General features: G+C 44.2%; 1 protein-coding gene across 4 annotated transcripts in view; it reads left to right on the forward strand.

Annotated features, from left to right (window-relative positions):
• Fam193a (family with sequence similarity 193 member A) overlaps positions 1-26,692 on the forward strand; it is a 127,199-nt gene extending 100,507 nt beyond the window's left edge. For 3 of the 4 annotated variants that reach the window (XM_036200794.1, XM_036200793.1, XM_036200795.1), the window contains 8 exons: positions 2,627-2,825; positions 3,719-4,009; positions 5,880-6,162; positions 6,883-7,066; positions 8,617-8,847; positions 10,342-11,215; positions 20,515-20,596; positions 25,888-26,684. In XM_036200794.1, the coding sequence (XP_036056687.1) occupies positions 2,627-2,825; positions 3,719-4,009; positions 5,880-6,162; positions 6,883-7,066; positions 8,617-8,847; positions 10,342-11,215; positions 20,515-20,596; positions 25,888-25,981 (2,238 nt within the window). In that variant the 3' untranslated portion in view covers positions 25,982-26,684. Of the gene's footprint in view, positions 1-2,626; positions 2,826-3,718; positions 4,010-5,879; positions 6,163-6,882; positions 7,067-8,616; positions 8,848-10,341; positions 11,216-20,514; positions 20,597-25,887 lie in introns of all 4 variants that reach the window. The other variant, XM_036200791.1, reaches the window with a different exon arrangement.
• The last annotated feature ends 764 nt before the right edge of the window (positions 26,693-27,456 follow it).

Below are 27,456 nucleotides of genomic sequence, written 5' to 3' on the forward strand. Positions count from 1 at the left end.
AAGGACACTTTGTCATTCTTCTGGTAACTTGTGGATAGACATAGGGTAGGAATGTAACACCGGAGAGCGGATCTGAGTGGAGTATAAGGGTCATCACAGAGTAGAGGGCCCTGAGAAGAATGAATAAGGGTCTAGACATGAATATTGTAAAGGTGAGGGACCAGAGGGGAAGCCAGACAGTGCACAGCTGTGTCCAAGGAGAGTCTCAGGAAGCTCTTAAAGTACCTGAGATCCCTGGAGGTGCTTCTGCTCATATCTCACCCCACACCCTGGCTAGTGAGCAGGCTGAAGTGTGCTAGCAGGTGTTTCTGCCCCTTAGCCAAAGGTTCCAAAATTACTTGTTCTTTATCAGCAGGTCTCAAGCAAGATACCTCTTAGCTTTTTTATTACTTTGTGGAACTAAGTGTCTGTTAAAATGTAGTATCATTATTTTCCTTACTTTTTTCTCCCTGGGGGTTCCCTTGCCAGAACACCTTGTTTAGGTGCTTGCTTTTGAGTGGTCCATCCAGGCCTGTTACCTGTCTACAATTTTTTTGGACTCTGAACATTGGCTCTATTTGTCTGTCTCCCCTCCACCAGTTTCCCAGAGCCCTCCAGGTTAGAGGATGTTCTGCAGTGTGCCAGTGGACTGGGTAGAGTCACTGCCCAACTTTTTCATGTTAGAGTGGGTCTAACTGGTGGGATTTGGCAGTCTTAGTAACTACTAGGAATTCATCTTTGCCCTCACCAATGCTTCCTGCAGGCTGGGCATAGTACTCACTTACCAAAACCTCTGCTGGGGTAGGATTTCCAGATTTCAGATGAGAAAACAAAGCACAAAAGACTGAGTGATATGCCTGAGGTCACACAGCTACTAAAAGGGAGGCTGAGATTTTTGCCTAGTTTCTGTTTTCCTCTCATTGACCATGCTCTCACAACAGAGCCAGGGATGACTTCCAGGTTCACTCACAGACCCCTTTTTTCCTCACCATTTCCACCCCATTGTGTCATCATTTCTCATCACCTAACCAGTAGCTTCAGCATATCCTTGCCTTGCTAATCATCACTGTCTTGCCACAGCTGACCTTTCTAATAAACTGACCAGATTGTCTTCTCCTGGCTTGACACTCTTAGGGCTCCCTGGCCTCTTCAGGACAGTAGTCAGTTACTTCTGATGGAGCCTCTACTGTCCACACCTAATGGGCCACCCCCAAACTCTAACCCCCTTCCTTCCTTCCTCCATCTGACCATCACCTGCAATTGGGAATTCCCTTGAAGCCTCAAACTGGAATCTGCAGAATCCACTATTCATTTATGCATCACAAAGAATGGGATCATCCTAATGGCAGGTCTGTGATTTGCCCAGAGCATGGTCCACTCACTCATCTCAGCAATACTTGACTCTACCAAAGGAACACAGTATGCCCAGCATTGTCCAGGGTTGGGGTACAGGACTCATCTTTTCATGAAGTACTTGTAATTTAGAAGATGGCAGAATTAGAATATCAGGCTACAAGTCAGTCTTTAATTCTGCTATGGCAGGTGAAGGAGGAGGAGGCCAAATCCCAAGGTGTTAAGTGGGAGGCTCGCCTTGGTGTACTGGGTTGGGTCTTGAGTAGCCAAAGCAAAAGAAGTGGCAGCTTTTCTGGGACAGTGGCATCTGGGCTTGAGGCTTGGGAGTGAGTGTACATGAAGAGGTTTCAGAACTTGGACACAGGTGAGAATAGAAGAGAGGTTGGAGAGGTGGTGGAGACCAGAAAGGAAGGTCTGTGTGCCCAGGCTTGCTGAGCAGGAGGAGGGGGTGTTTATTTCTCTAGGATGACATGGGCCATGGAAGGACTTTGGTTTTTTATCTGAAAAGTAGCAGAATGCTACCTCAACATTCTAAATAATGATCACTTGAGTTACTGTGAGGAAAAGGACTGGTAGGAGGCCCAGATCCCTATGTGGAAGCCAGCATGGCAATGTAGCTGTGTGAATGGTACAGCCCTCCCAAGACTTTCTTAGGTATCAAGCAGGGAGAGCCCTAGGGCACCCAGGTATGTACAGGGAGCTGCCAGCAACTTGGCATTCAGTAAATATGCATTGCTGACTGGCTCACTGACTGTATCCCATTCCCTTTCCCTGGCCTCTCAGGGCCCCAGGCTAGTGTGCTGATGAGGTTGGAATGGCTTTCTCCCTGGAAATGGGAGTAAGTCAGCACCCCAGTTTCAGAACACAACCAGAATCCCTCTAGCTCGTCAGATCTGTGTTGCTCTTTGCACAGCTCTGAGAGTTGAGAGTTAAGAACCTTACCAATGTTATCAGTGCTTCCAAACTTATTTGACAGTGTTGATCAGTACCTCTAAGGAGACTTAAGCCACAGAACAGTTCTTATGTGTATGAACCACATTTAAAGTGTGACTAGACAGGAATGTTTGAAGTGGCTGAGTTATCTGAAGAACCTTTGGGTTAAAGATCGACCTACATGTGTAGCCTTCCTAAGTGAACCTCCACTCCAGCATTTGTGAGATGTACTCCCCATGGACATTGGCTTGTGGGAAGCATAGCCCTCAAGGTTTCAGTCACAATTTGTCTATTTGTAGTTGAACTACACAGGTATACAGAATATTAATTTTGATATGTGATTAGAACTTTTTTTTTGTAGGCTTTACCGCCAGCACCTGTTCAGAGTCACACAAATAAGCCTCAGGCATTCAATGCATCTCTTCAAGACCATATTTACCCGAGCTGTTTTGGGAACACTCCAGAGTGGAATAGTTCTAAATTTATAAGTCTTTGGGGATCAGAAGTGATGAATGATAAGAACTGGAATCCTGGCACTTTCTTGCCAGATACAATTTCTGGTAAGGTATTCATTAAAACTTTCTTAAGGTTTTAAATACCCTGAACCAATTAAGATGGTCATCATCACACTCCCCAGTGGGAGGTCCTGGGGCCTGGCATCCCATCTACCCTTCCACATCTGCACTCATGGGTCCACTGCATTGATTAACAAAGCTAACACTGGCTCCATGCTACCTGCCAGCACAGTGAGCCACATTGTGCTGCCCAGCCACAGAAGATCTAGTTTCCAGGGTCTGTGTCTGGCCTGTAGTTCCCAAATAATGGTGACCACCAGACATCAGCTCAGTGCATGGGGACAGGAAGATAGTGACACATCCACTTGAATGCTGTGACTTAAGCTCCTATTTGCTGGTTTCTGTATTGACCCTAAAGGGCTCTCTCCCCTCTAACAAGCACCTTCTTCTCCCCAGCTGCCTCAGTTGCTGAGGCTCAACTGTTATTTCAGGCTTAGGTCCAGGGTTACCTGGGAGGGGCTGGTACCTACACCTCTCTGTCTTCAGATGGCCAGAGCCCCTGGTCACTTCACACCCAACCTTGAATGTGCTCAGAACAGAAGCTAGTCCTGACATCCTGATTTATGTTTAAAGGGATTTCTAGCTGTGTGACCTTAGGCAAGTTGCTTAGCCTTTCTGAGCCTCAGTTTCTTCATCTTTAGGATGGAAATAACATTTCCAACCTCAAGAACTGGTTTCAAGGCATTCAGTGATACTGGAAAACACCTAGCACAGGAATTGGCACATAATAGGTTCTCAGTAAACATTCCATAGAATAAAAGCATCATTCCAGAGGAGTCCTGGCTTCAGTAGTGGCCCCAGTGTCAACATGTTCTTTAGGGTTTTTTGCTAAGTGCTGTTTCTTTGAGAAGCCTTAATTTTCCCATTCTTCTCCAAAGGGAGTGATATATTAGGGCCAGTGCTCTCAGAAACAAGACCTGAAGCCCTTCCACCTCCACCCAGCAATGAAGCTCCTACAGTTTCAGATATCAAAGAGAAGAAAAATACTGCAAAAAAGAAGTGTTTATACAATTTCCAAGATGCTTTTATGGAAGCAAATGAAGTTGCCATGGCAAACACAGTCGCCATGGCCACCTCCTCAGCCACATCCTCTGTGTCATGCACGGCCACCACAGTGCAATCTAGCAGCAGTCAGTTCAAAGTGTCATCCAGAAGACCACCTTCCATAGGTAAGGACCCTGAGAGCCTTTCAGCTTCTCACTTATTACACCACTCATCTTGTTACTGTTTTGCCTTTCTAGAGGTGGAAATGAAACACCTGAAGGTACTTGTGCACAAGAACATGCCCTGTGAATTCTGGTTGGAATTTTAGCTGTCATTCAAAATACCCTTGGGTTGCTGAGCTCTGTGTCTTGCCTCCAGCTTCTGTCTTCTGTGATGGGCATAGGTCATTGTTTTCTGAGCACAGCTACTGCTGAGCAAAAGACTTATGCAAGCCAGCAAGATTAGCCTGCTAGCACTTACACTAATCACTTATTGACAGCTAGAAGGGACCTAAAAGCAAAGAAATGGTTCTAGAGACTTGGGGTAAATGTCTGAGGACATGGGAGCTGGTTTGTACCTCATCAACCAAAGTTGAGGCTGTTTGAGCATCAGAAAGAATCATGCTTGTCCTTACTGAAGGGCATGAGAAAGAAAGAGACTTGGCACTCAAAGTCAGGAATCTCTAGGGATTTTCAGAGTTTCAGGTTGAGAAACTCCTCTTACAGCATAGAGTAGAAACAAAGTTACTCTGCCAGCAGTCCATTAGATAATATAGGCAAGCCTAATCAGGGAGTATTTTTGTTTCTTTTCCTCTTGGTGGCAAAATATCCTGAAAAAGCAACCCAAGAAAGAAGGGGTTATATCCATCCTGCCAGGGAAGTCAAGGCATCAGGAGTTTGAAGCAGCTGGTCATATTACATCCATAATCAGGAAGCTGAGAGCAGTGAATGCATGCACATTTTCAGTTTAGTGTCTTCAGAATAAATAGTTCAGATTCACCTGTTCAGGAAACAGTTCACTCACAATTAAGATAGGTCTTCCCACACCAATTAAAATAATGAGAATAGTCCTCCACAGGCATGCTCATTTACCCATCTCCTAGATAATTTTAGATTCTGTCAAGGTAATAATTGATGCCAAGCATCAAAAGGAGGGCTTTTTTTGTTTTGGGGAGGTGGGAGATGAGACAAGCTCTCTCTATGTTAAGTTTAGGCCAGCTTCAAACCCACAGCAATACTCTTGCTTCAGCCTTCCAAGGCTCGTACTATGCTAAACAGCTAAATATATAGCCTGCACACCAGCCCTTTGTACGTGCATGGGGGTAGGGGGCATGTGCATATACTAGAGTGTGTCAGCCAGATCTTCACACTTGTTTGACAAACATGGTACCTTTGAGCCACATCTCCAGTCCTTCAGGGAACATCAAGAATACTGGATATCAGTTTGGCAAACAGAACATTTCCATGAAGGCTGACCCATTATGGGTGATGATGGGCACCCCCTCAGGAGGAAGCTAGGAGCTATAAACCTGACATTTACCCCAAACGTGGGGATTAATTCTTTATCTAGTTTATCTTTGTGAGATTTAGGTATAAAATGGTTCAAACTGATGTGATAAGATAAACCACACCAGTGGACAGCTGGCCTCTTGAAAAATGTCTGTCTTATGAAAGGAAGAGTTGAGCAGCAGCTGGATTAGTTGAAAAGCCATGATGACCTTGGTAAAGTCAGGGGCTTAGATTCCTATTACATGGGGAATCTGAGCTCCAGGCTTATGAGTGCTGGTTCCCACAATGGAGAAATCACAGGTTGTTTGTAAACTTATAGGTCTCAAGAGCTTAAGCTTACTACAGATGTTAGGACCAGATCTGGTGTGTGTGTGGGAAATAAAGTAAATGTGACCAGTCCGGTTGAAGGTGAATGTATGTTCTATGGTTTCTATAGGTCTGAATATCCCCCCCACAAAATGAGGAAAGAAATGTAATTAAATTAAAGGCAACATGAATATTTGTTTTCTTCAGCCAGTGGCAGTCTCTCTTGTCTCTCTACATGCAGGTGATGTTTTTCATGGCCTCAACAAAGAGGACCACAGACACTCAGCACCTGCTGCTCCAAGGAACAGTCCCACAGGCCTGGCCCCACTCCCAGCTTTGTCTCCTGCTGCACTCTCTCCAGCCTCCACACCTCACCTTCCAAATCTTGCTGCCCCATCATTCCCCAAAACTGCAACCACAGCCCCCGGGTTCGTGGATACACGAAAGAGCTTCTGTCCTACCCCTGTGGCACCCCCGCCCTCCACGACAGACGGCTCCGTCAGTGCCCCTCCCAGTGTCTGCAGGTGAGCCACAGAGCCCGGTCCCATGAGGAGGGCTGGGAGCCGTGCTGCACTAACATAGCTACAGACTGTGCTCTGGGTCCAGGCAGGTAACAAGTCCAGTGCAGAAGAAAGAGACCTCACCAACAGAGGCCAAGGCCGTGGAGTTGGAGAGGCTCCAGTCTCAATCTCAGCCTCTAGTTCTTCAGAGGAAAGAACAATGGCCCGGCTGCCAAGACCAGGGTCAGGGATGCTGACTATCTCCACTGGTGGCATTAAGGGTGTGGTGTGCCTTGCTTGTTTTTTTTTTTTTTTAAGTTGTTTTTGCTATACATTGGGTAGAATCTGCAGAAAATTTACAAGATGTATATATGGAAACTAATACCACACACAGTGATTTTTATAAGATCATTTCTGTTACCTTTGAATTTGCCTGTTAGAAGCACGTCCTTTATAACCCCCATTATGGAACCAGTGGTCTCAGGGAAGTCAGAAAAGTCATGTGTCCATCCAGTGGCACTGTAGGTGTGCTATGACTACTGACCACATATCTGCCTTATCTCCTAACTGAGCTCAGTCACCGCACTGTCTTGGCTGATGGCACATGATTCTCTGACCCCAGAGCCATGAGCCCTCTTTGCTGCCTTGGTCTAAAAAAATAAACAGAACAGTGGGTGGGCATGAGGAATAATTAGTGCCTCTGGGATGGCTGCTTGCTAATGAGCTGTGTGTGTGGTTTTGTAGTGACCCTGACTGTGAAGGGCACCGCTGCGAGAATGGTGTCTATGACCCGCAGCAGGATGATGGGGATGAGAGTGCAGATGAGGACAGCTGCTCCGAGCATAGCTCCAGCACCTCAACTTCCACCAACCAAAAGGAGGGCAAGTACTGTGACTGCTGCTACTGTGAGTTCTTCGGACATGGCGGGGTAAGTGCATGTGGTTAGTGTACTGTGACTTGACAGTTGCGTGACTTGCTAAGTCTTTGGCAAGAATTGTGTGTTAGATTTATTATTTTGAATTACGTGTAGGTATGAGTAACTGTATGTGGGTGTGTTCATGTGAGTGCAGGTGCCTGTGGTTACCAGAGGCATCTGATCTCTTGGAACTGGAGTTGCAGATGATTGTGAGCTGGGTGCTGGGAACTGAACTTGGGTCCTCTGGAAGAGCGGTGTGTACTCTTAACCACTGAGCCATCCCTCCAGCCCCTTAATAGGCCATTTTTAAAAGACATGAAAGTAGGACAGGAAGGGGACTTGTTAGGAGAACAGGGTCCAGAGGGAGGATAAGGAGGATAAGAGAGGATAGCAAGAGATGAATACTGTCAAACTGTATGAATGTCTGAGCTTTTATATGCACTTTCAGATTATACTTACCTAAAGAAACATGATTTCCCTGCTGCAGGTTTTCTCTTATCACTGTTTTTGTTGGTGGTGATTGTTGGTGTTGTTGGAGACAGGGTCCCTCTCCGTATTCTAGCCTGACCTGGAACTCATTGTGTGGCCAGGCTGGTCTCGAGTTTGCAGCTGCTCTTATGCTTTAGGCTCCTCAGTGCTGTGTTCACAAAACTGATCCACCTGCCTAGAGCTGCATTGTGTCTGTGTGTGTCTGTGTGTGTCTGTGTGTCTGTGTGTGTCTGTCTGTCTGTCTGTGTCTCTGTGTCTGTGTGTGAAATTTTAAATAGACAATGAAGTAGGGTAACTAAACCCCACCATAGTTTGGCTCATGCAGTCTGTGCATAGTATTAACCTTCCTTTTGGATGAGTACAAAACGTATTGGTACACTACATGCTTATACGACTCTGCAGAGCAGGAATTGTATTTATGCAACCCACAGTTCCCCATGGTCCCTAGGAAAGGAATAAAAGGAATGAAGTTGCATATACATTTTGTTTTTGCTTTGTTCTATCTCCATTTCTTAACATTTACATGTGATTTTAATGGTAAGGAATTGGCTGTAGGACTGAGAACTAAGTGTTTTTCCCCTTTGTTTCTCTTTTAACACTAAGAGAAAAGTAAATATTGAAGAGATACAGTGCAGAGCATCAAAAGATAATTCCAGAGTTGGGGATTTAGCTCAGTAGCTCAGTGATAGAGCTCTTGCCTAGCCAGTGCAAAGCCCTGGGTTTGGTCCTCAGCCTAGTGGTGGGGAAGATAATAATCCCACTATACTAAGTAAAACTAGACATTATAAATATATGTGTGTGGTTTGCTTTCAGCTTTAAAAAATCCATTTGTATATATTTTGCTAGATTTTCACAAATGTATACCAAGTTGAAAGGTAGTTGCCAAAACTCAACTTTCAGGTTGCATGGTGATAATTAGGCTTTGCTTTTTTCCTTGTACAACAATTATATGCTATTTAAGTAAATTTTTAATTAAATTTAAACGGGTTATTTTTAGAGATAAATGTTCTGAAATTTGTTATGTTCAGAGTTGTTAAAACTTGAAGTCTAATTTAGTTATATTCTTACCTTAGCCTCCAGCTGCACCAACAAGTAGAAATTATGCAGAAATGAGGGAAAAACTTCGTTTACGGCTGACCAAGAGGAAGGAAGAACAACCCAAGAAAATGGAGCAGATCTCAGAACGGGAGGGTGTAGTTGACCATCGGAGAGTGGAGGATTTGTTACAGTTTATAAACAGCTCAGAGGCCAAGCCAGTTAGTAGTAGTCGGGCTGCCAAAAGAGCAAGGCACAAGCAGAGAAAGGTAAGTGACAGCCCTCCATTTCAGGGCATTCAGGTCCTCATTTCAGAAGGCAGTACTGCTTGACATACCTGCCCTGGGGTTCTGAGAACCCATCTGTCTCAGGCTCAGCTTTATGTCTTCTCCCTAAATAGTGAGTCTGTAGTAGACTTCATGGAGGCTGCCCTGGCCACAGCAAAGCCTTCACCTTTGTGGGGATCTTCTTCCAAAGAGACAGAAGGAAGAGCTTTTGCCATGGGGAGTGGATGGGACTCTCTGAGGTTTAGAGGCTGAAAATAAGGAGATCCCTTTGGTATGAGACTGAGTTTTGGCCTGCAGTGCCTGTATGTGCCTTTCCAAGCAGACCTCCCACATTCTTGTTCTGACCCACAGGCCCATCTACTTGAAGGACAGTTCATAACATCAACACTATAAAAGGGTAAGGTTAGACAACTGTCCTTGTTTGGAAACAACTGAGGAATTTTCACCTCGAGAGGGCATAGCATGTCACCAGAAGTAGACATTTACTTGCCCAAGTTCAGGGCTATGACAGGACTTGGCCCGTGGGTTAGTATCTTTAATAAAATGAAATCTAGTGGGGCGGTGGTGGCACCTTTAATCCCAGCACTCAGGAAGCAGAGCCAGGCGGATCTCTGTGAGTTTGAGGCCAGCCTGGTCTACAGAGCAAGTTCTAGGACAAGCTCCAAAACTACACAGAGAAAATCTGTCTTGGGTGAAGAGCAGGGGTGTGAAATCTTCACTTGGCGAAACTTCTTTCTATCAAGTTGGAAAGGTAGAAATGCACTGGGCCGTATTTGCTGTGGTGCTGAACAGTTTTGAAAGCCCTTTGTCCTTTGTCCTTGTGCAAGTCAACATACATTGAGACTATCTGCCAACATGGGGAGGGATTTTTTTTTTTTTTTTAATTTTTGGACACATTTTGTTTGTGTCTTGTTTATACAGTTCCATGTTAGCTTCAGCCCTCACCTGGACAGCTAAGTTGGTCAGGAGCTTATGCAGTCAGTAAGCTGATTCCTTGCCTTGCACATAAAGAAGTGGTTGGCTCTCTGGGTGCTGCACATCCAGCACAACAGCTGCTTTGACTGCTCCCAGTACCTAGCTCTTGGTCAGAGGCTGGGAGCTGCTCTGTTCACAGTAAACCAAGTGTATGCTTCAGTAAGGAGATGAGATCCAACAATTCTATAGGGTGAAATCATTGCAAGTAGATATGACTAAGTTTTTAGTTGTTACCGTCTCTTTCAAAGTTTATTTTGCAACATGTGATTGATATCTCAAGTTTCTAGAGTTACTGTTTTAAATAACTCTTATGCGGAGGGGAGGGATATGTGTATAAGTCAAAGGACAACTATTACAGGATGATTTTCCACCCTGTGGAGCTTGGTCAAATTCAGATTCATCAGGCAAGTACCTTTACCTGCTGAGACACGTTAACAGCCCTGGCAAGTTTTAGAATTTTTGCCATGGTTTTAAGCCCTCTTCTCTTTTTTTCATTGACAGCTGGAAGAGAAGGCACGCCTGGAAGCTGAGGCCAGGGCACGGGAGCATCTGCATCATCAGGAGGAGCAAAAGCAGCGGGAAGATGAGGAGGAGGAAGAGGAAGAAGATGAGGAGCAGCGTTTCAAGGAGGAATTTCAGCGGCTTCAGGAGCTTCAGAAATTAAGAGCTGCGAAAAAGAAGAAAAAGGAGCGGCCGAGTAAAGACTGTTCCAAGTTGGACATGCTTGCTAGAAATTTCCAGGCAGCAACAGAGTCTATCTCTAACTCTGAAAACATCCACAATGGCTCACTAGAACAAACTGAAGAACCAGAAACCTCATCTCACTCCCCTTCCAGACACATGAACCACTCAGAGCCCAGGCCAGGGCCTGGAGCCAACGGGGATGCTGCAGACCCTATGGACCCCAGAGACTCCAAGCTTCTGCTACCCAAGGAAGTCAATGGGAAGCAGCAGCACGAGCCTCTTGCGTTCCTCTTGGACATGATGCATCATCACAAAGAGGGAAACAGCAAACAAAAGTTAAAGCAGACCAGCAAGACTAGCACTGAGCCAGCCCGGAAGCCCATGGAGCCCCCCAAAACCACGGAGCTGCAGCCCAAGCTCCGGACCCAGCCTGAGTTAAAGCCTAAAGTAGTTGACCTTGCTCTCCTCACAGAGCAGAAGAGAGAGGAGAGGAAGGCCAACAGCAACAACAACAACAAAAAGCAGCTGAGCCACATCAAAGAGGAGAAGCTGAGCACTGTCACTCCTGAGCCTCCCTCCCCCAGCCAGCTCCTGCAGAACGGCAGGCTGATTCTGGCCAGTTCTCCTCAGCCCAAGGGCAAGAGTAAGAAAAACAAAAAGAAGAAAGGAGACAGAACCAGCAGTTCAATTGGTAAATAAAGATCATAAGGGCTAGTACTGTTCTGTGTGTGTGAGCTCTCCACAGGTGGGATGTTGCTTACCTGACTTTTCCACCAACAATAATAACTGTAGCTGCTACGTTATATTTTGAAATAATTTAGACATGAAAAGTGCACAATATTTTATCAATGTATTTTGATCTATGGTTAGTTGAATCCACAGGTCAAAACTGGAGGGTAAGGAAAGTTGCAGCTGTAACGTCCTTCTCCTCCTGGGCCATCTTGGGGTGAGGTAATATTTGCCCATTTTTGCCCATCTTAAAGTTAATAAGTTTTGTTATCTATGTCACAGTGAATCCCCATGACACTCCAGTGCATGATGTGTGTTCTCAGGTATCCTTGGATAGTGAGAACTTGATCAATTGTTCACATGGTCACTGACTTACATGGGGTAGAACATTCTTGAAGTAGTTGCAGAATTTTCTGTCCTTACACTCCAGTGAAGCATGAACTTCCTGTTTTGTACATAAAAGGAGCATGCTGCATATTCTTTGGCATTTTTCTGGTTCTCCTTTTTAAACTTAATTTATTCTGGGGAGCACCTTCATATCTGTTCAGAGAACTCTTCCTTGCTCTTTACAGTTGTTTGGAATGTGCTGCAGTCTCTTAAGCCATTCTCTTTGGGGAACAGTTAATTGGGTTGTTCCCAGAGCTTTATAATCTCACACAGTGCTAGGTATAATGCTGTCCATATCTGTCTTCCTGAATGCAGGTGTATCTTTAGGATGCTTGCTCAGAAAAGAGAGTTCTGATCAAATGGCAAGTGCACAGTTATTTTGTGGGATGCCTCCATATTCTCCAAGCCTGGAGTACCGTGCCGGGCTTTTTAACTTTTACCAACCCATAACCTGGAATCACTCCTAGGGGTGGTTTCCATAGACATTTCCATCTAATTTACAGTGAGGTCAGTAAACTTTTACAGAAAGTTTGCTTGTATGCCTTTTTGTAAATTTTCTATACATATCTTGTTTTAATTAAGAGGTTCTGTTGTTGGGATAGAGCATCATGACCAAAAGCAACTTGTGGAGAAACAATTTATTTCATCTTAACTGGAACTCAAGGAACCTTGAGGCAGGAGCTGATGCAGAGGCCATAGAGGAGTGCTGCTTACTAGCTTGCTCTTCATGGCTTGCTGAGCCTGCTTTCTTATAGAACCCAGGACCACCATCCCAGGGGTAGCAACATCCACACAATGAACTAGGCCCTCACACATCAAGAAAATGCACCACAGGCTTGCCCACAGGCCAGTCTGGTGGAGTCATTTTCTTAATTGAGATTCCCTCTTCCAGAATGATTAACCTGTGTCAAGCTGATATAAAACTATCCAACATGTACCTTTTTCTTGTTTTGTTTTGTTTTTTAACTAGAATTTTGTTATTTGTATTTTAAGAAATCTTTACAAATGAGGGATATGAATTTTTCCCTTGTGTCTAGTGCCACCAAAATTTCCTGATAGTTCCTGAGTTTCTTATGGAGTTGATTTACTGGGAGGAAGATAGACACATTTCTCTCTAGTGTTTGTGTGGTTTCTTTTCCTTCGCTCATAGAGATCTTGAATACAGTTGGGATTTATTCTTGGGTATTAAGTGAGGTCCATTTTTCTCTTTTCCCAAATGGTTACACAATTGTCTTGAAGCATTTATGAAGAAGCTCATCCTGCCCCTGTGGCCTACAGTGCTGCCCTTCTGCAGCAGGTTTCATATGCTCTGGGTCTGTGTCCAGGCTTAGAGAGCCATCCTGCGTTTATTGCTCTGAACTATTATTTTTAGAGTCTCTCTGTATTTTACGGGCTCTTCTCACCTCTTAGGTTTTTGGGTGGTTCTTTTTGTTGTGTTTTGTTTTAGACAAGGTTTCTCTGTGTAGTTTTGGTGCCTTACCTGGATCTTGCTCTGTAGACCAGGCTAGCCTCACATGTGCCACCACTGCCTGGTTATTTGGAGGAGGGGACGGGGAATTATGCCACTCTTCTGTATGACTTACAGTGTGTTGAAATGTGGGCTAAGGTAGTGTATCTATAAAGTACATACTGCATTTTGAAACAATTTTAAGAAATATCTCCATGTATTTATTTTTCAGTGCTAAGATTGAAACTCAGAGCTTGTGCATGTCAGAAAAGCAGTTTACCCCTGAGCTACATCCTTTACCATAATACAATTTATATATTATTTACAATGTAATGTAATATGTTTCTTTTTAAGTTTTAAAATCTGACTCTTAAAATATATGTGGCTCAAATTGTATTCCTGTTAGCCAGTGCAGCCTAACTGGTTGGTTATGTGAAGCTGTGTTGTGTTGTTTTAGGGTGTGTGTGTATGTGTGTGTACATCACATCCTTTGCTTTACAAAATTGCTTCACTGTTCAAGTCTTGTCAGTCACTGGAGTTTACTAGAGTAGGTATATCATGTGTCTGTAGACAGGGAGGGACAACTGATGTGCACTCCCCCTACTGTGTGTGTGTGTGTGTGTGTGTGTGTGTGTGTGTGTGTTGTTGTTGTTGTTGTGTTGTTGTTGTTGTTGCTGCTGCTGTTTGGTTTGTGGTTTTGCTATTTATTTATTTACTTATTTACTTACTTACTTACTTATTTATTTATAGCTAGGGTCTCATGTAATCCAAGATAACCTCCAGCTCCCATTGTTTCGCTTAGGGTGACCTTGCACTTCTGATTCGTCTGATTCAACCTTCCAAATACTAGAATTTTAAATGTATGCCACCACTCCCATTTTATGCAGTAGTGGGAATTGAACATGGGGCTTTGTGGCAAGTTCTCTACTAACTAGATACATAGACAGGGTTTCTCTGTGTAGACCTGTCTATCTTGGAACTCTCTAGGTAGACCAGGCTGGCCTTGAACTCAGAGATCCCATGCCTCTCTGCTTCCCAAGTGCTGGGACTAAAAGTGTGTGTCACCATACCTGGCTCTTTGGTTATTGCTGTTATATCTTCATCTGGTATTGGTATCAAGGTGATAGCGGATTCAGAAGAGTTTGGAAGCCTTTTCTGTTTTATGGAATAATTTAAATAGTATTGTGTGGTGACATATTGTGTACTCTAATAAAATTTGCCTGAAGATCAGAGAACAGAACAAGCCACTAGATTAAACAGAGGCCAGGCATTGGTGGCACATGCCTTTAATCCTAGCATTTGGAAGGCAGAGATCTGTCTGGATCTCTGAGTTCAAAGCCACCCTGGACTACATGAGATTGACTCAGTCTAGGAGAGAAACAGAGCCAGATACTGTTGGCACACACCTTTAATCCCAGTACTTGGGAAGCACGGGGCCTTTAATGGCTGGTTGGAGAAAGATATATAAGGCGGAGAAGACAGGAACTAGAAGCCTTTTCCACTGAGGAAGCTTATTCAGCTAGAGGCTTATTGGCTGAAGCTTTTTCAGGCTGAGGAGTTAGTGAGATAAGAGGTGGTAGCTGTGGCTTGTTCCTTTGTCTCTCTGATTTTTCAGCATTTACTCCAATATTTCTGGTTCGAGGTTTTTATTAAGAGACCATTTAGAGATTTGTGTTACATCATTGGCATTAGTTCTTTGAAATTTAGATATAATTCTACAACAGTTCCATCAAGTGCCCGGGTTTTTCTAATGTGGGAAGCTTTTTATTACTGTTTCAATCTTGTGGCTGGTTATAGATCTGTTTGAATTATTTATTTCACCTCTTCGATTTTGGTATGTTGTATGCATCTAGGAATCTATCCATTTTTTAAAAATGTTTTCCAGTTTAGTGGATGGAGGTTTAAAACTAGATCCTTAAGATTTCTATAATTTGTTCATTTATGTTACAGTGTCATCTCCCTTTTTCTTTCTTTTTTCCTGTTTGTTTTTTGTTTCGTTTTTTGAAGACAGGTTTTCTCTGTGTAGCTTTGCACCTTTCCTGGATCTCACTCTGTAGACCAGGCTGGCCTCGAACTCACAGAGATCCACCTGCCCCTGCCTCCCAAGTGCTGGGATTAAAGGTGTGTGCCACCCACCACCTAGCTTGCTTTCATTTCTAAATTTTACTAACTTGTGTCTTTTCTCAGGCTAGCCTAAGGGATTCGCCTGCCTCTGCCTTCCCTCCTGAGTGCTATAATTAAAGGCATGTATAAGCATGCCCAGCTTGATTTTAATTTTTTTTTCATGTGTATGGATGTTTTGCCTATGTGCATGCCTGGTACCTGTGGAGGAAGGAGGAGTGTCAAGTTAGAACTAGAGTTACAGATGGTAATGAGCTGCTGTGTGGGTAACTGGAATTAAACCTGAATTCTCTGGAAGGGTAGCCAATGCTTCTAACCACTTAGCTATATCTCCAGTCTTTGGGGTTCTTGTTTGTTGGGGGGTTCATTTCTTTTGTTGTTTGTTTGTTTGTTGAGACAAGGTCTCATGTAGTTCTGGCTAACCTGGAGAGGTCTGCCTGCTTCTTCGTACCCAGCACTGATTAAAGGTGTTCACACAAGCCTCTCTTCCAAGTCTTGCACCTCTAGTTGTCTTCTCTACTGAAACATTCTTCCTGAAGTGGTTGAAGTCTTTCCATGTTAACTGAGAAGCTGGCTCTAGGGCTAAGGTTTTAGATATTCCATCAAATCCTAGGACAGAAGCTAATGACTCTTCAATTTCTTGAATGTGTTGATGAGGAAAGGATGTTGAAATTTATCGAGGTTTTTCTTGCACCTGTTGTGGTACTTATGATTTCCCCCTCTGGTCTGTTTATAATAGTGTTAATGTTCTAGTTTCCTAACAGTAAACCAACCTTAAAGTCCTATAATTACCACTCGCCTGTTTGTTGTTACTTTATTGTCTTGATATTTGTGGGTCGGTAACTTTCCCTTTTTCGCTGTTTTTAATTACTTTTCTGTATTTTCACAGAGTGGGGTGGGAGTGTCAATCTTCATAAAAGGAATTAGAGAGCGTGTTTAGTTTTCTTATTTCAGTTCTGAATACCTTCTGGCTGCATTGGAACTGTTAAGGCTTTAGAAGCTTAGCAGCATTCTGTCTGTCCCTACAGAAATCTTACATTTCTTCATGTGATGACATTAATTTTGGACGACTATTTTTCTTTAATAAATTTCCCTTTTCAGCTAAAATTTCAATTTTTGTATACAGTGTCTGCAAAGTATATTAACATTTGTTTGACTGCTCAGGACAGGCACTTATGTGGCCCATATTGTATAGCCAAGGCTAAACTTGCACTCCTGATCTGTGACCTGAACACTTACACCTCTTTCCTCCTTGTCATTTCTCACTCTGTGTGGTGATTTTGCTTGAGTTAGTAATCTGTGCCTTCTGTCAGGTTTTGTTGCTGCTTTAACTCACATTTTCCCCTTTTCCTTTTTTCCTCTGTAGTTTTCTGCTTTTACTTTTATTTTTTCTATGTGATTTTGTTTTGTTGTTTGTTATTTTGCTGTTCATTGTCTAGCTTTTTAATTTAGAAATTTAGTTTGGTGACAGGTGCCCTTAATCCTAGCACTCCAGAAGCAAAAAAAAAAAAAAAAAAAAAAGCAAGTGCATCTCTGAGTTCAAGGACAGCCAGGTCTATGTGGAGAGAATGTCTCGAAAAGAAAGAAATTTAGTTTGTTTTCAACCCTCCTCCATTTTTATTAATAAAAGTGTTTAGAGTTTTCCACTGATCATTACTTTAATTGTGTCCCAAAAAATATGTTTTTAAGACAACATCTTATGAGGAGTTCAAGCTTGCTGCACAGTTGTATGTTGTCCAGCCGGCTTTTATCTCTGCTGTCACCACCTTCTCCTGAGTGCTGGGACCACAGGCTAGTGTCCCTACGCTTAGCACTGTGGTCTTAGAGGTAATTTTCCCCTCAGTTGTTTAGGAATTCTCTGGTTGCCAGTTGTTAGCTTTGTGTGTGTATGGTTTCTCTCTCCTTTCACCTGGTAGGGTATTGGCAGCTTGAGTTTCTAGATGGGAGGGCTATTTGTTGTTCATTTCTAAGTGTTCTTCTCCTGCCCAGTCATAGCTACAGTGTTTGGACATTTCTCTATCCTGAAATGTCCAGATCACCCCGTTGCAACCTAATGTACAGCTTTCTATTATTAGAACAGAGTACTTGAGATGATCAACTTCTAAAGAGGGAAGATTTATTTTGCTCTCAGCTTTGATGATTTTAGTCTCTAGTTAGTTAGGCCCATTGCTTTGGGACCTGTGGTGAGGCAGCACATGATGGCAGGTAAAAATCAGTTCAACTTAACAATGACTGGGAGGCAGAGAGATGGGGTGGGGGTAGTAAAGAGCCACTGTGCCCTTCAAGAATGTATCTCCCAGTGATCTAACTTCTTTCCTGCAGTCCCTACCTCCATAGTTTCCATTACCTCCCAGTAACCCTACAGACTTTGGGGGACCCCTGCAGCCCTAACTAGAGCGAGCTGGTATGTGTCAGGTTTTGTGAATGCCTCATGTGAACTTGAGATACAGATGGATTTCTACCTTATGGTATTTGTGATACATTAATTACTTAAACTGGAAGCACTCTGCCACTAAGATGTATCTCTACTTTTTTTCTTTCTTTCTTTTTTTTTTTTTTTTTTTTGTGGGGAGTGGGGGCTGGTGGCACATTTTGCTAAGTTGTCCACATTGAAACTTGAAAGTCCTTTTGCCTTAACCCCCTGAATAACTAGAATTACAAGGATACACTACCACACAGCTCCCAAGGTTAGCCCAGGCTATGTAATGGGGCCCTGTCAGGGGAGAAAAGAATTTTTTCCCCAGTGAGTTAATGCCACTCACATTTGTTATAATAACTTTATAGTTGGCCTCAATCTTATCACTGTCTTGTAATTACTTTGAGTATCTTTGTATGTGCTGTTTTCTTCTCCATGATATTTTCTTCAACTATTTTATTTCTAAACATATTTGGCACTTAGGAAAAATTGAGAATTTGTACTCATGTTTGTCTAAATCATTTTTTCTGTTGCTATAACAACATCTTGGAGAGAATGAAAGGGGTTTAGATTCACTCAGTTCTAGAGGCTGAGAAGTGCAAGATCCAGCAGCTGCATCTATTGTGGGCCTTGTGCTACTTCTAGGGAGAGCAGGAAAGTCCGAAGAAAAGACAGTGGGTTCTTAGGCAGACGGAGGGATGGCCTGCTTTAGAACATACATACAACCTTTTATTTATTTATTTGTTTATTTGTGTGCACGTGTGTGCACACCTGCTGATGTCAGCAGAAGCCACAAGAGGGCATTGATTGGATCCCCTGAAACTAGAGTTACAGGCATCTATGAGCTACTTGACATGGATGCTGGGATTTGAACTGGCATCTCCTGGAAAATCAACTAAGAGCCATTTCTCCAGCCCCCAGAACATGCACTCTTGATAAATAACCTGGGTCCTTGAGAGAGAGAACGCTCTGCCCTCTAGGCCCCACCTCCTAGCACTGCTGTACAAGGAGATAAGCCTCAGTGTGGATTTGTGAGGTCAAACTATGTTCCAACTATGGTAGATTCTTTATGCCTACTGCTTCAGTGCTCCGGTGCCCAGACCCTCGTCTCCTCGCCCACCCTACCTGGTTTTCCCTCAGGGTGTGCACTACACCTCCTTTTCTGTAGCTGTCTGAGCTAGTCCCACCCTTTCTACCTCACTGTCCCCATTCCTTCTCTTCATCTTGCTCATCTTCATTGATTCTGCTTTTCAGAATATAGCATCTTTAGGTGATTGTAAGGGCCCTGGTCCTCTGATAAGTGGACCACAGCCTCAGCATGCCCCCTGCCATCTGAATTCCTTCTCATTGACATGAATGTAGGGCTCCGTTAGATTTAAAGTTCTTGAGTTACATCTGCATTTTAATATGCTGTGGAAAAACTGTTCTCAGTACTAAATACGACTTCTTATACTAAGGTTTTATAAATACTCATTTTATATTATTGAGATAGGGTCTCAATGTGTTTTAAGCAGGCCTTCAACTTTCTATGTATCTAGCAATGACTTTGAACTTCTCATCCTCCTGCCTACACCTCCTGAGTTCGGGAATTACAGGGTTATACCACCATGTCCAATTTTCATGTGTAATACTGGAGATTGAGTCCAGAGTTTGATACATACTGCACAAACACTCCTCAACTACGCTGCTTTCTCAGTCTGCACCTGTACTGTTGTGCTCAGTGTGTGTTGTGATTACCCCTGTCCTGAGGCTCAGAAAAGGCTGCTGAGCTACATTCCTCACATACCTGCAACATGTCTTCCCCAGACAGGGCCAGAGTTCTGTTGTCTCTTATGGTTTGTCTTTGCTTTTGATTCTTTATTATTATTCTTTTTACAGTTACTGGTTTTGGGAGGGCACATTAACATGCTACAGTGCAAGTATAGAGGTCAGTAGGTGGCTCACAGGAGTTAGTTCTCTCCTACAGCATTATTGCAGGAATCCATCTAAGGCAGTCAGAACTTGGCAACACGTGCTTTTCTCAATAAGCCATCTCATTGGCCCTGTTTTTCCTTGTCTTTCCTTAAGATAGGTTTTGAAGTCACCCAGGCTATAATGACCAAAATAATAGGTCTCCACTGCCATGCCAACTTGTTTCTGTGCTTTTCATTTCTCCTGCTTGAATCTTTAGGGTCTGGTTTGGGTGCAGCCCTGAGCAGGTGTCCAGAGCCTCCTGAGAATCCTTGGCTGCCTTTCCTTGTCTTTCCCTTCCTTCTGAGTTTAGATACCCAGAGGCCCTTTCCTGGGCCACTCCCAGTCCTCAGTACTCTCTAATCACGTGAGTTGCCACAATGGCAGCTGCTATTAGGCAAGTGAGATGTACCTAATTATGACACCGTGGAAATGTCCTGTGATCGATGGAACAAGGGTGATGGTTTGAGGAGACACCACTTTTAACAAAGAAGTGAGAGCTGCCTCTGCCTCTACATTTTAATTGGTACTGCATACTTGGAACTTTGAGCCAAGCTTGGGGAAGGGACTCAGTGTCCAGTCAGACCTGGGCACAACCGGGGAGAAAAGTTGAAATTCTCAAACATGGCTGAGATTCTGGGATGTATAATGTCCCTCAATTAATGACCCTCTGGTGCCTTGCAAAGTAAAATAGGGCTGCACTCTTGATTTGGGAAGGCCTAAGTTCTGAGTGAAGGGTTCCCTCCAGTGGATCTTTTTGATGGGTCCCTGAAGCAGTAATGGCTTAGTTCCGCAGATGAGTGAGTGGCTCTAGGTATTCACAAGAGCAGTCTGCCCTCCTGGCCTTTTGTGGCATCTTGACTTACACTTTGTGGGATGTTTATTCTGGTGAGAAGGCCACTCTGATAATGTGCTGTGTCTCCTTTCCTTCACTTGACAGATGATGTTTTCCTGCCTAAAGACATTGACCTGGACAGTGTGGATATGGATGAGACCGAGAGGGAGGTGGAATATTTTAAAAGGTAACATGAGGCTTGCGTGTCAGGACATTGTTGGGTTCCTGGTTGCCAAGCTTATCTGGGTTTCCTGTTCCTGTGACCCTCCTGTGAAATTTCTGTCACCCTGGATGAATATCATGAATAAGCCAAATAGCAAACAGCTCTGCTCTATCCCCCACCCTATACACCTGCTCTTACATACACATCTCATTCTCCCTTGATTCTTTTATTTTCTCTGTGTTGGTAGTGGTGGTTCCCTTGGTGGGTCTAAATCAGCAGGTTCACTTAACTTAGACCCTCCCCAAACCTGCTGCTTCTGATTCTGACCACCTGTGTTCCTGAACGCCTTGCAGATGACTCTCATATACATGTGCATTTGAGCATACTAACATAGCCTTCTTTAAGGAGAAAAGTAACATTGAAGATACTTTTCTGGTGGCAAACTTGGTTAACCTGATTGGGACCATATTTAAGGATGCATCATTTACTGTATGAATTATGGCAACAAAAAATACCTTTTGTTGTTGTTGTTTTGTTTTGTTTTGTTTTGTTTTTCAACCAAAGGTTAAAACCAACCGTTTCTCTTTGTAACACCTCTGATTGTCCTAGAACTCACTCTGTAGACCAGGCTGGCCTCGAACTCACAGAGATCCACCTGCCTCCTGAATGCTGAGATTAAAGGCATATGCCACCACTGCCCGGTGGCTTAATTATATTTATATAGAGTCCAAAAGAGCTTATAAGCAAATTAATTGACTTTTTTATTTTTTCAGTGTTTTGTTTCGTTTGTTTGTTTTTAAAGACAAGGTCTCCTGTAGTCCAGGCTGGCCTCAAACTCTTTGTGTAGCTACTGCTTCTACCTCCTTAATGGTAGGATTATAAGTATACATTACCATGTCCCATTTGAATTATTAAAGTGTCTGGGCAAGGTTGTTAGATACAAAGTCAGTACAAGGGATTCCACTTTGATGTCATGAACTGTATAGAGCTCCAGAGGGACCACATACCGGATCTGCATCCTAAAACTTTGAACGTTAGCACCCCTGCTGGATTTGACCCTAGGTGGGGAAGGGGAGCTAAAACTGTTAAGTTCCTTTCTGTCCTGGCATCTGTCCCCAGGTCCTTGTGGCCAGGAATGTAGTTTGGTGGGAGATTGGTCACCAAACAAATGCCCTGCTGCTAAGCTGCTTCTCCAGCCCCACGTTTAAGGCAGGATCTTAAGTTTCTTAGGCAGGCCTTGAACTCATGATCTTCCTGCCTCATACTCTAGCACGCCTTAGTTTATAGGTGCTCCACCACCAGTCCCATAGCTGCCTATGTTCCTGGCCTCAAATATCTAGAAAGAGATGGATGACAGAAGAGCAAGGAACTAAAGCCAAAGCTAAAAGCTGGGAATTAGGATGCATTCCTGTAGTTCCAGCTACCCACCTGGAAAGCTGAGATAAGGTGATAACAAATTGGAGGCTAGCCTTGATTACACAGTGAAAACCTTTCTGCGAAGTTGTTCATCGAAAAGGAAAAACTGAAATGAGATTGGATACCCATTCCACACCATTCTGTTGTTAGTCTTTTTGGTTTGTCTAGACGGGGTTTCTCTGTAGTTTTGGTGCCTGTCCTGGATCTTGCTCTGTAGACCAGGCTGGCCCCCCAAGTGCTGGTATTAAAGGCGTGCGCCACCACCACCCAGCCTGGTCTTTTTTTTCTTTTTTTAATTACACAGGATTTCTCTGTGTATCCCTGGCTTTCCTGTAGACGAGGCTAGCTTTGAATTCTCAGAGATCCTCCTGCCTCTTGAGTGCTGAGATTAAAGGTGTGCTCCATCACCACCCTCCCACACCATTTGAAAGGCCAGTGTCTCATGGGTTAAGATTTTATATGTATTTTATGTACATTGGTGTGAGGGTGTCAGATCCCCTAGAACTGGAATTACAGACAGTTGTGAGCTGCCATGTAGGTGCTGGGAATTGAACCTGGGTCCTCTGGGAGAGCAGCCAGTATTCTTAACCACTGAGCCATCTCTCCAGCTCAGGGGTTAAGATTTTAAATGTCAAAAGCAAACTTTTGGCTGGGATACAGGTGTAATGCAGAAAAACCTGGGTTTGTTTCTCAGCACTAACTCCCTGCAAAATTTTTATTTGGAAGAAAATAAATGTTTCTGAACTCAGAATAGGGAAAGGTTTCTTTCTTATCTTTGAGCCATAACCTGGGTGCAGAGGTACGGTACCTACAGTTCCTTCTACTAGGAGGCTGAGGCAGGGCTCACTTGACTGAAGCCTGGCAACAAAGCTAGATCTCATCTCAAAATAAGATAAAATAAGAGCCTGGTAAATGATACTACTTCAGTAGCAAGACTTTGTCTTAAAGGAAGTGAGGGAAAATAGTATTTACCAGAACATTATGCAGGTTAGAGTTAGGAGTTATGAAGAGGAATGAAACAATGTCATTTGAAGAAAGACAGGTGAAACTAAATATTAGCAGAGTAATTAATTCACCTATGAAGATGTCAGAGTAAAACCATTTGTATACTGATTTAAAAGAAATTTTAAAGGAAGATTATAGAACACAGTAAAACAAACCCAATTAGAAGTCAACACAATCCCACAGTGAATGTGTGGGCAAAAACACAAGGCAGGGGTTTAAGGGAGTGAGGCAGGGCCAAGCAGCTCTTAACAGTTCCCAGGAGGAGTTTGACAGGACCTAGTATGAAGGAAGTACCTTCCATGTAGCACAGAAGGTAGCAAGAACCACTTATGTAGTACCATCTGCCTATTCTCTATAAGACTTAACAGCCAAACAACTGAACAGACTTGCCTGGTAGAGGAAGCTCAGCCATAACATTGGCTAGAAGAAACAGATTAGAATTTAAAAAAAGTACTCAGTATGATTCAGTATGCAGATGCTCAAACAATACAGCCAGACCACTGCTGAGTATGCACACAGAGGTCCTAGAGCTGCCAAGTATGATGAGGCCCCACCTCAAAGTCAGGACAGCAAGGGCTTCATTGGGGCATTCACCGGGCCTTCTGCATCCTGGTACTCTATATATACATGTGTGTGGTGCATGCAGGATGGGATCCAGTAACAGCAAACCCCAATTAGTCTGGATCTTGGATGTGGATGGGGCTATCCACTTGCTGGGTCTGGGGGACTTTTGGGAAGCAGCTTGTGTTGTGTGCTCTTGAGCCTCTGATAAGCTTTGCCTTGGAAAGAACTTGTTCCCTGGATGTTTTGGGGCATCTTTTATTTTATTTTATTTTTTTTTAAGATTTAATTTTATTTTATGTGCATTGGTGTTTTGCCTCCATGTGTCTGTGTGAAGGTTTCAGATCCCCTGGCACTGGAGTTACAGACAGATGTGAGCCACCATGTGGGTGCTGGGAATTGAACCTGAGTCCTTTGGAAGAGCAGCCAGTGCTCTTAACCTCTGAACCATCTCTCCAGCCTGTTTAAGGAGTGAGATGCCCCGCCTCTTTTCTTTTTGGTTTTTCAAGACAGTTTCTCTGTGTAGCCTTGGCTGTCATAGAACTAGCTCTGTAAACCAGGCTAGCATCAAACTCACAGAGAATGTACAGCACATAGCTGGGCAGCCACAAGTATCTGGTTGAATGATTGGGCCACAGTTTAAACACAAACATTCAAACCACTTGAAAACTATCATTTTAGGTTTCATTATAATTTCTGCTCCCCAAATCAGAGCTGGCATGGTGAGAATAAGAAGTTATGCAGGAGTCTTTAAACAAAGAAAATACTCTTTCCATCATTAGTATACAAATTGACCATCATTGCCTGAGAAACAGGGCAAAGGGTAGTCCTTTTTTTAAAGATGTATTTTTAATTTTTGGTATGTGTGTACACATGTGGGAATGCCCTCAGCAGATAGAAGAGCATATCAGATGCTCTGGAACTGGAGTTATAGGAAGCTGTGAACCACCCAGAATGGTTATTAGGAACCAAATGTGGGTCCTCTGGAAGAGTGGTTATGCATTAATCACTGGGCCGTCTCTCTATCCCCAAAGGGTGATCTTTTTCAGATTAGCTTCCAGTGTTTGTGGCTCAGAGCACAGAGCTGGCAGGTGGTTCAAGCCTGAAGGTCTTCATGTATAAAGGACATACATGCCTTCTTGGAGCGGAGGACTAGAATATTGTAATCTGTCTTGTAAGTTCTTATTTTGTGAATAGGTTTAAGATAGGCCAAAACCTCAACATTACATGAGGGCTTAGCCATTCCTTGCCTTTGATTCATTCCATTTGATGCAGGCTGTGGGCCATACCCAGCCTGCCCTTGGTCCTGTTTGACTGCTGAGCTAAGAGAATATACACATTGAAGCAGTTGGGAAACAAAGATTTTCAGACACACAAAAATTATACAGACTTTCGATTTCATTCACAGGAACATCAGAGACATCAGCTGAGTCTATGTGGCCATGGGTCCCTGTGTGTCGTTGAAGCAGGGTGCCAGATTGCCACAGACTATAGGGCCTAACAAAGCTTGTAGCACTTTCTGGTCAGTTACAGTTTTGTAATAGTTACAGAAGTATTGGCTCCTGGCAATCTCATCCTTAAGCTTAGCAGCCTGCTCTTTCTAGCATCTCTTGTGGCACAAGGTCCCGGTCAAGTGGCATCTGCCTGTGACCCTAGTTGTGACTCTTCTGCATCCCCAGCCACAGTGTCCAGAGTGCCTTCCTGAGAGTCATAGTGCTGTAGAGGCTGAACCAGCTTGTGACTTCTTTCCCAGAACATATTTGTTGTTTTGAGTGAGTCCGTGCTGTTGACCAAGACTGTGAGGTATGTTATCACAGGAAGACCTGCTGCAGGACTGCCTGGAGTCCTGCCTCTTGTGTGCTAACTTCTGGCCTGGTGCTGCCCAACAGTTCCAACCTCCTGCTGGGCAGCAGGCTATGACTTGGGTAGTGGCTTAGACAGAGCATCAGAATCTACATCAGTCCTTAGAGGCCTCTGGGATTGGGAAGTAGCAGCCCTTGGCCCTTTGTTCCGGCAGAAGAGTTACTGATGTCAGCTGCTCTTTGATGGTCCCATGAGAAGAGCTTTCCTCATGACGCTCAGTCCGCTCTGTCCTTCTACACGAAGCACTGCTCTTCTTACCCTCTCTTGGCTCTCCCCTGAACGCAGTATCAAGTGACAGAAAGCACCAGAAGATACACAAGCCGCTTGGCCAGTGTCCTGAAAGTGGGACCACACCTCCAAGCACAGAGACTTGACCTCAGACCTCACTGAGCCTCTCCAGTGAATTGTTAGCAAGAGTCAGACTGGGTTGAGGCTCTGTCCTGTGACAATATGCCATTTTGTTTCACCAGGTTCTGCTTGGACTCTGCTAGACAGAACCGACAAAGACTGTCCATCAACTGGTCCAACTTTAGCTTGAAGAAAGCCACCTTTGCTGCCCACTGAATGAAGACTGCCTGGAGAGGGATATATGGGAGGCAGCTGGGCTGCGCCACTCAAGAGCCAAGCCCTTCAGTGGCTCCCCAGAGCTTCGGTACCCACCCAGGGTGTGTAGGGCGGGATGCCGTGGCCTGAGACCCCCCCAGACCGAGAACTTGCTGCTCGACCTGCGTTGTTAGCTTGTGTGCGTGTAGTCTGTGAGTGAGACTTCTTTGATTGTAGCTCTGTGCTGTCGGAATGGAACAGTAGTTCCCGCCAATTCCTCCACCACCACGGTCTCAGAGGCCTGGGCCGTGGCCAGAGACGAGTTTGCATCATCCACGTGGCTCTGTCACCTCTGCACCTCGCCCTGTCCTGTCATCTGTCCCCGCCGGGGTGTCAGCCATCCCTCAGCTCCCATGTGCCCTGTGTCCCACCCAGGCGGGCTGGGCGGGCAGGCCTCCTTTGTACTCTTTCACAATCTACTGTTTCCGAGTGTACACGTCGCGCTGTTTGTGTTTGACCCCCTGACTTGTAGCCAGCTTGTGTAAGACCCCTTGCAGATGAGAACGTTAAAAACAAGAAACCCACCCAGTACTCACACCATCAAGTCTGTTCTAGAGCGTACAACCGTATTAACACGGAGGCCTGCCTGGCTACTTTTTTAACATATTGTTAAGTAATATTAAAATCATGTCTTTCTTTTTGAAAGATGGAATACATTAGTACAGCAGGAGACCCAGTCTGGTTGCTTTCTGCTGGGGACGATGGGTGTGGTGGGAGGTAACAAATGAGTGATATTGTTCCCAGAGAGCCAAGGCTACCACCTCCAAAGTCACTTTCTGATGTCCCTAGGTCTCAGGGTTCCTGGTGCCCTCAGTTGTCTCCTAGACACAAAGTTGGCACAGGTACCAGAACAGAGCAGTCAGCAGGACACAACAACCAGCCAAATGATTAGGCTTCGTGTGCTCATGCCAAGAAGCACCAGGAAGATTCAAGATGGGGTGATGGGTTATACCCAGGTTACTGGGACATGGAGTGAAGACAGCCTTTGTAGCATGGAACAGAGGGTTACCTATGGCCTTGTATGTAAGTGCCTGTCCTCATTTTGGGGAGGAGAAGGAATAGTGGTAAAATGACAAATAAGGGACACTTAATTGGGTTTAAGTTAGGAACAAAGTAAATGGTATTGAAAAGAGAAAAAGGAATCCTGGCTTGTTAGTCCCATTTTTGTTCCTTCAGGCAGTTAACAGCTCACACAGTGGCTTCTGGGTTGTCTAGTTTTCACTCACCTCAGCACACTACAGCTCATACTTTTCCAGCATTGAGGCATCCAGCACCCAGGAGAAGATGACCGAGAGCTGAGGTGGGAAGATCATCAGGCCTAGAGTGACAATGACAAGTTGGTGGAAGCCAGTTGTAGGAGGGAGAGGACAGTAGGTCCTAGCCTTCTGGAGATTTTACCCCAGAGAACAGAAGGTAAATCAGTACCCAGAGGAGGT

The sequence above is a fragment of the Onychomys torridus genome, chromosome 10 (assembly GCF_903995425.1).
Source record: "Onychomys torridus chromosome 10, mOncTor1.1, whole genome shotgun sequence".
Classification (NCBI taxonomy): Eukaryota; Metazoa; Chordata; class Mammalia; order Rodentia; family Cricetidae; genus Onychomys; species Onychomys torridus.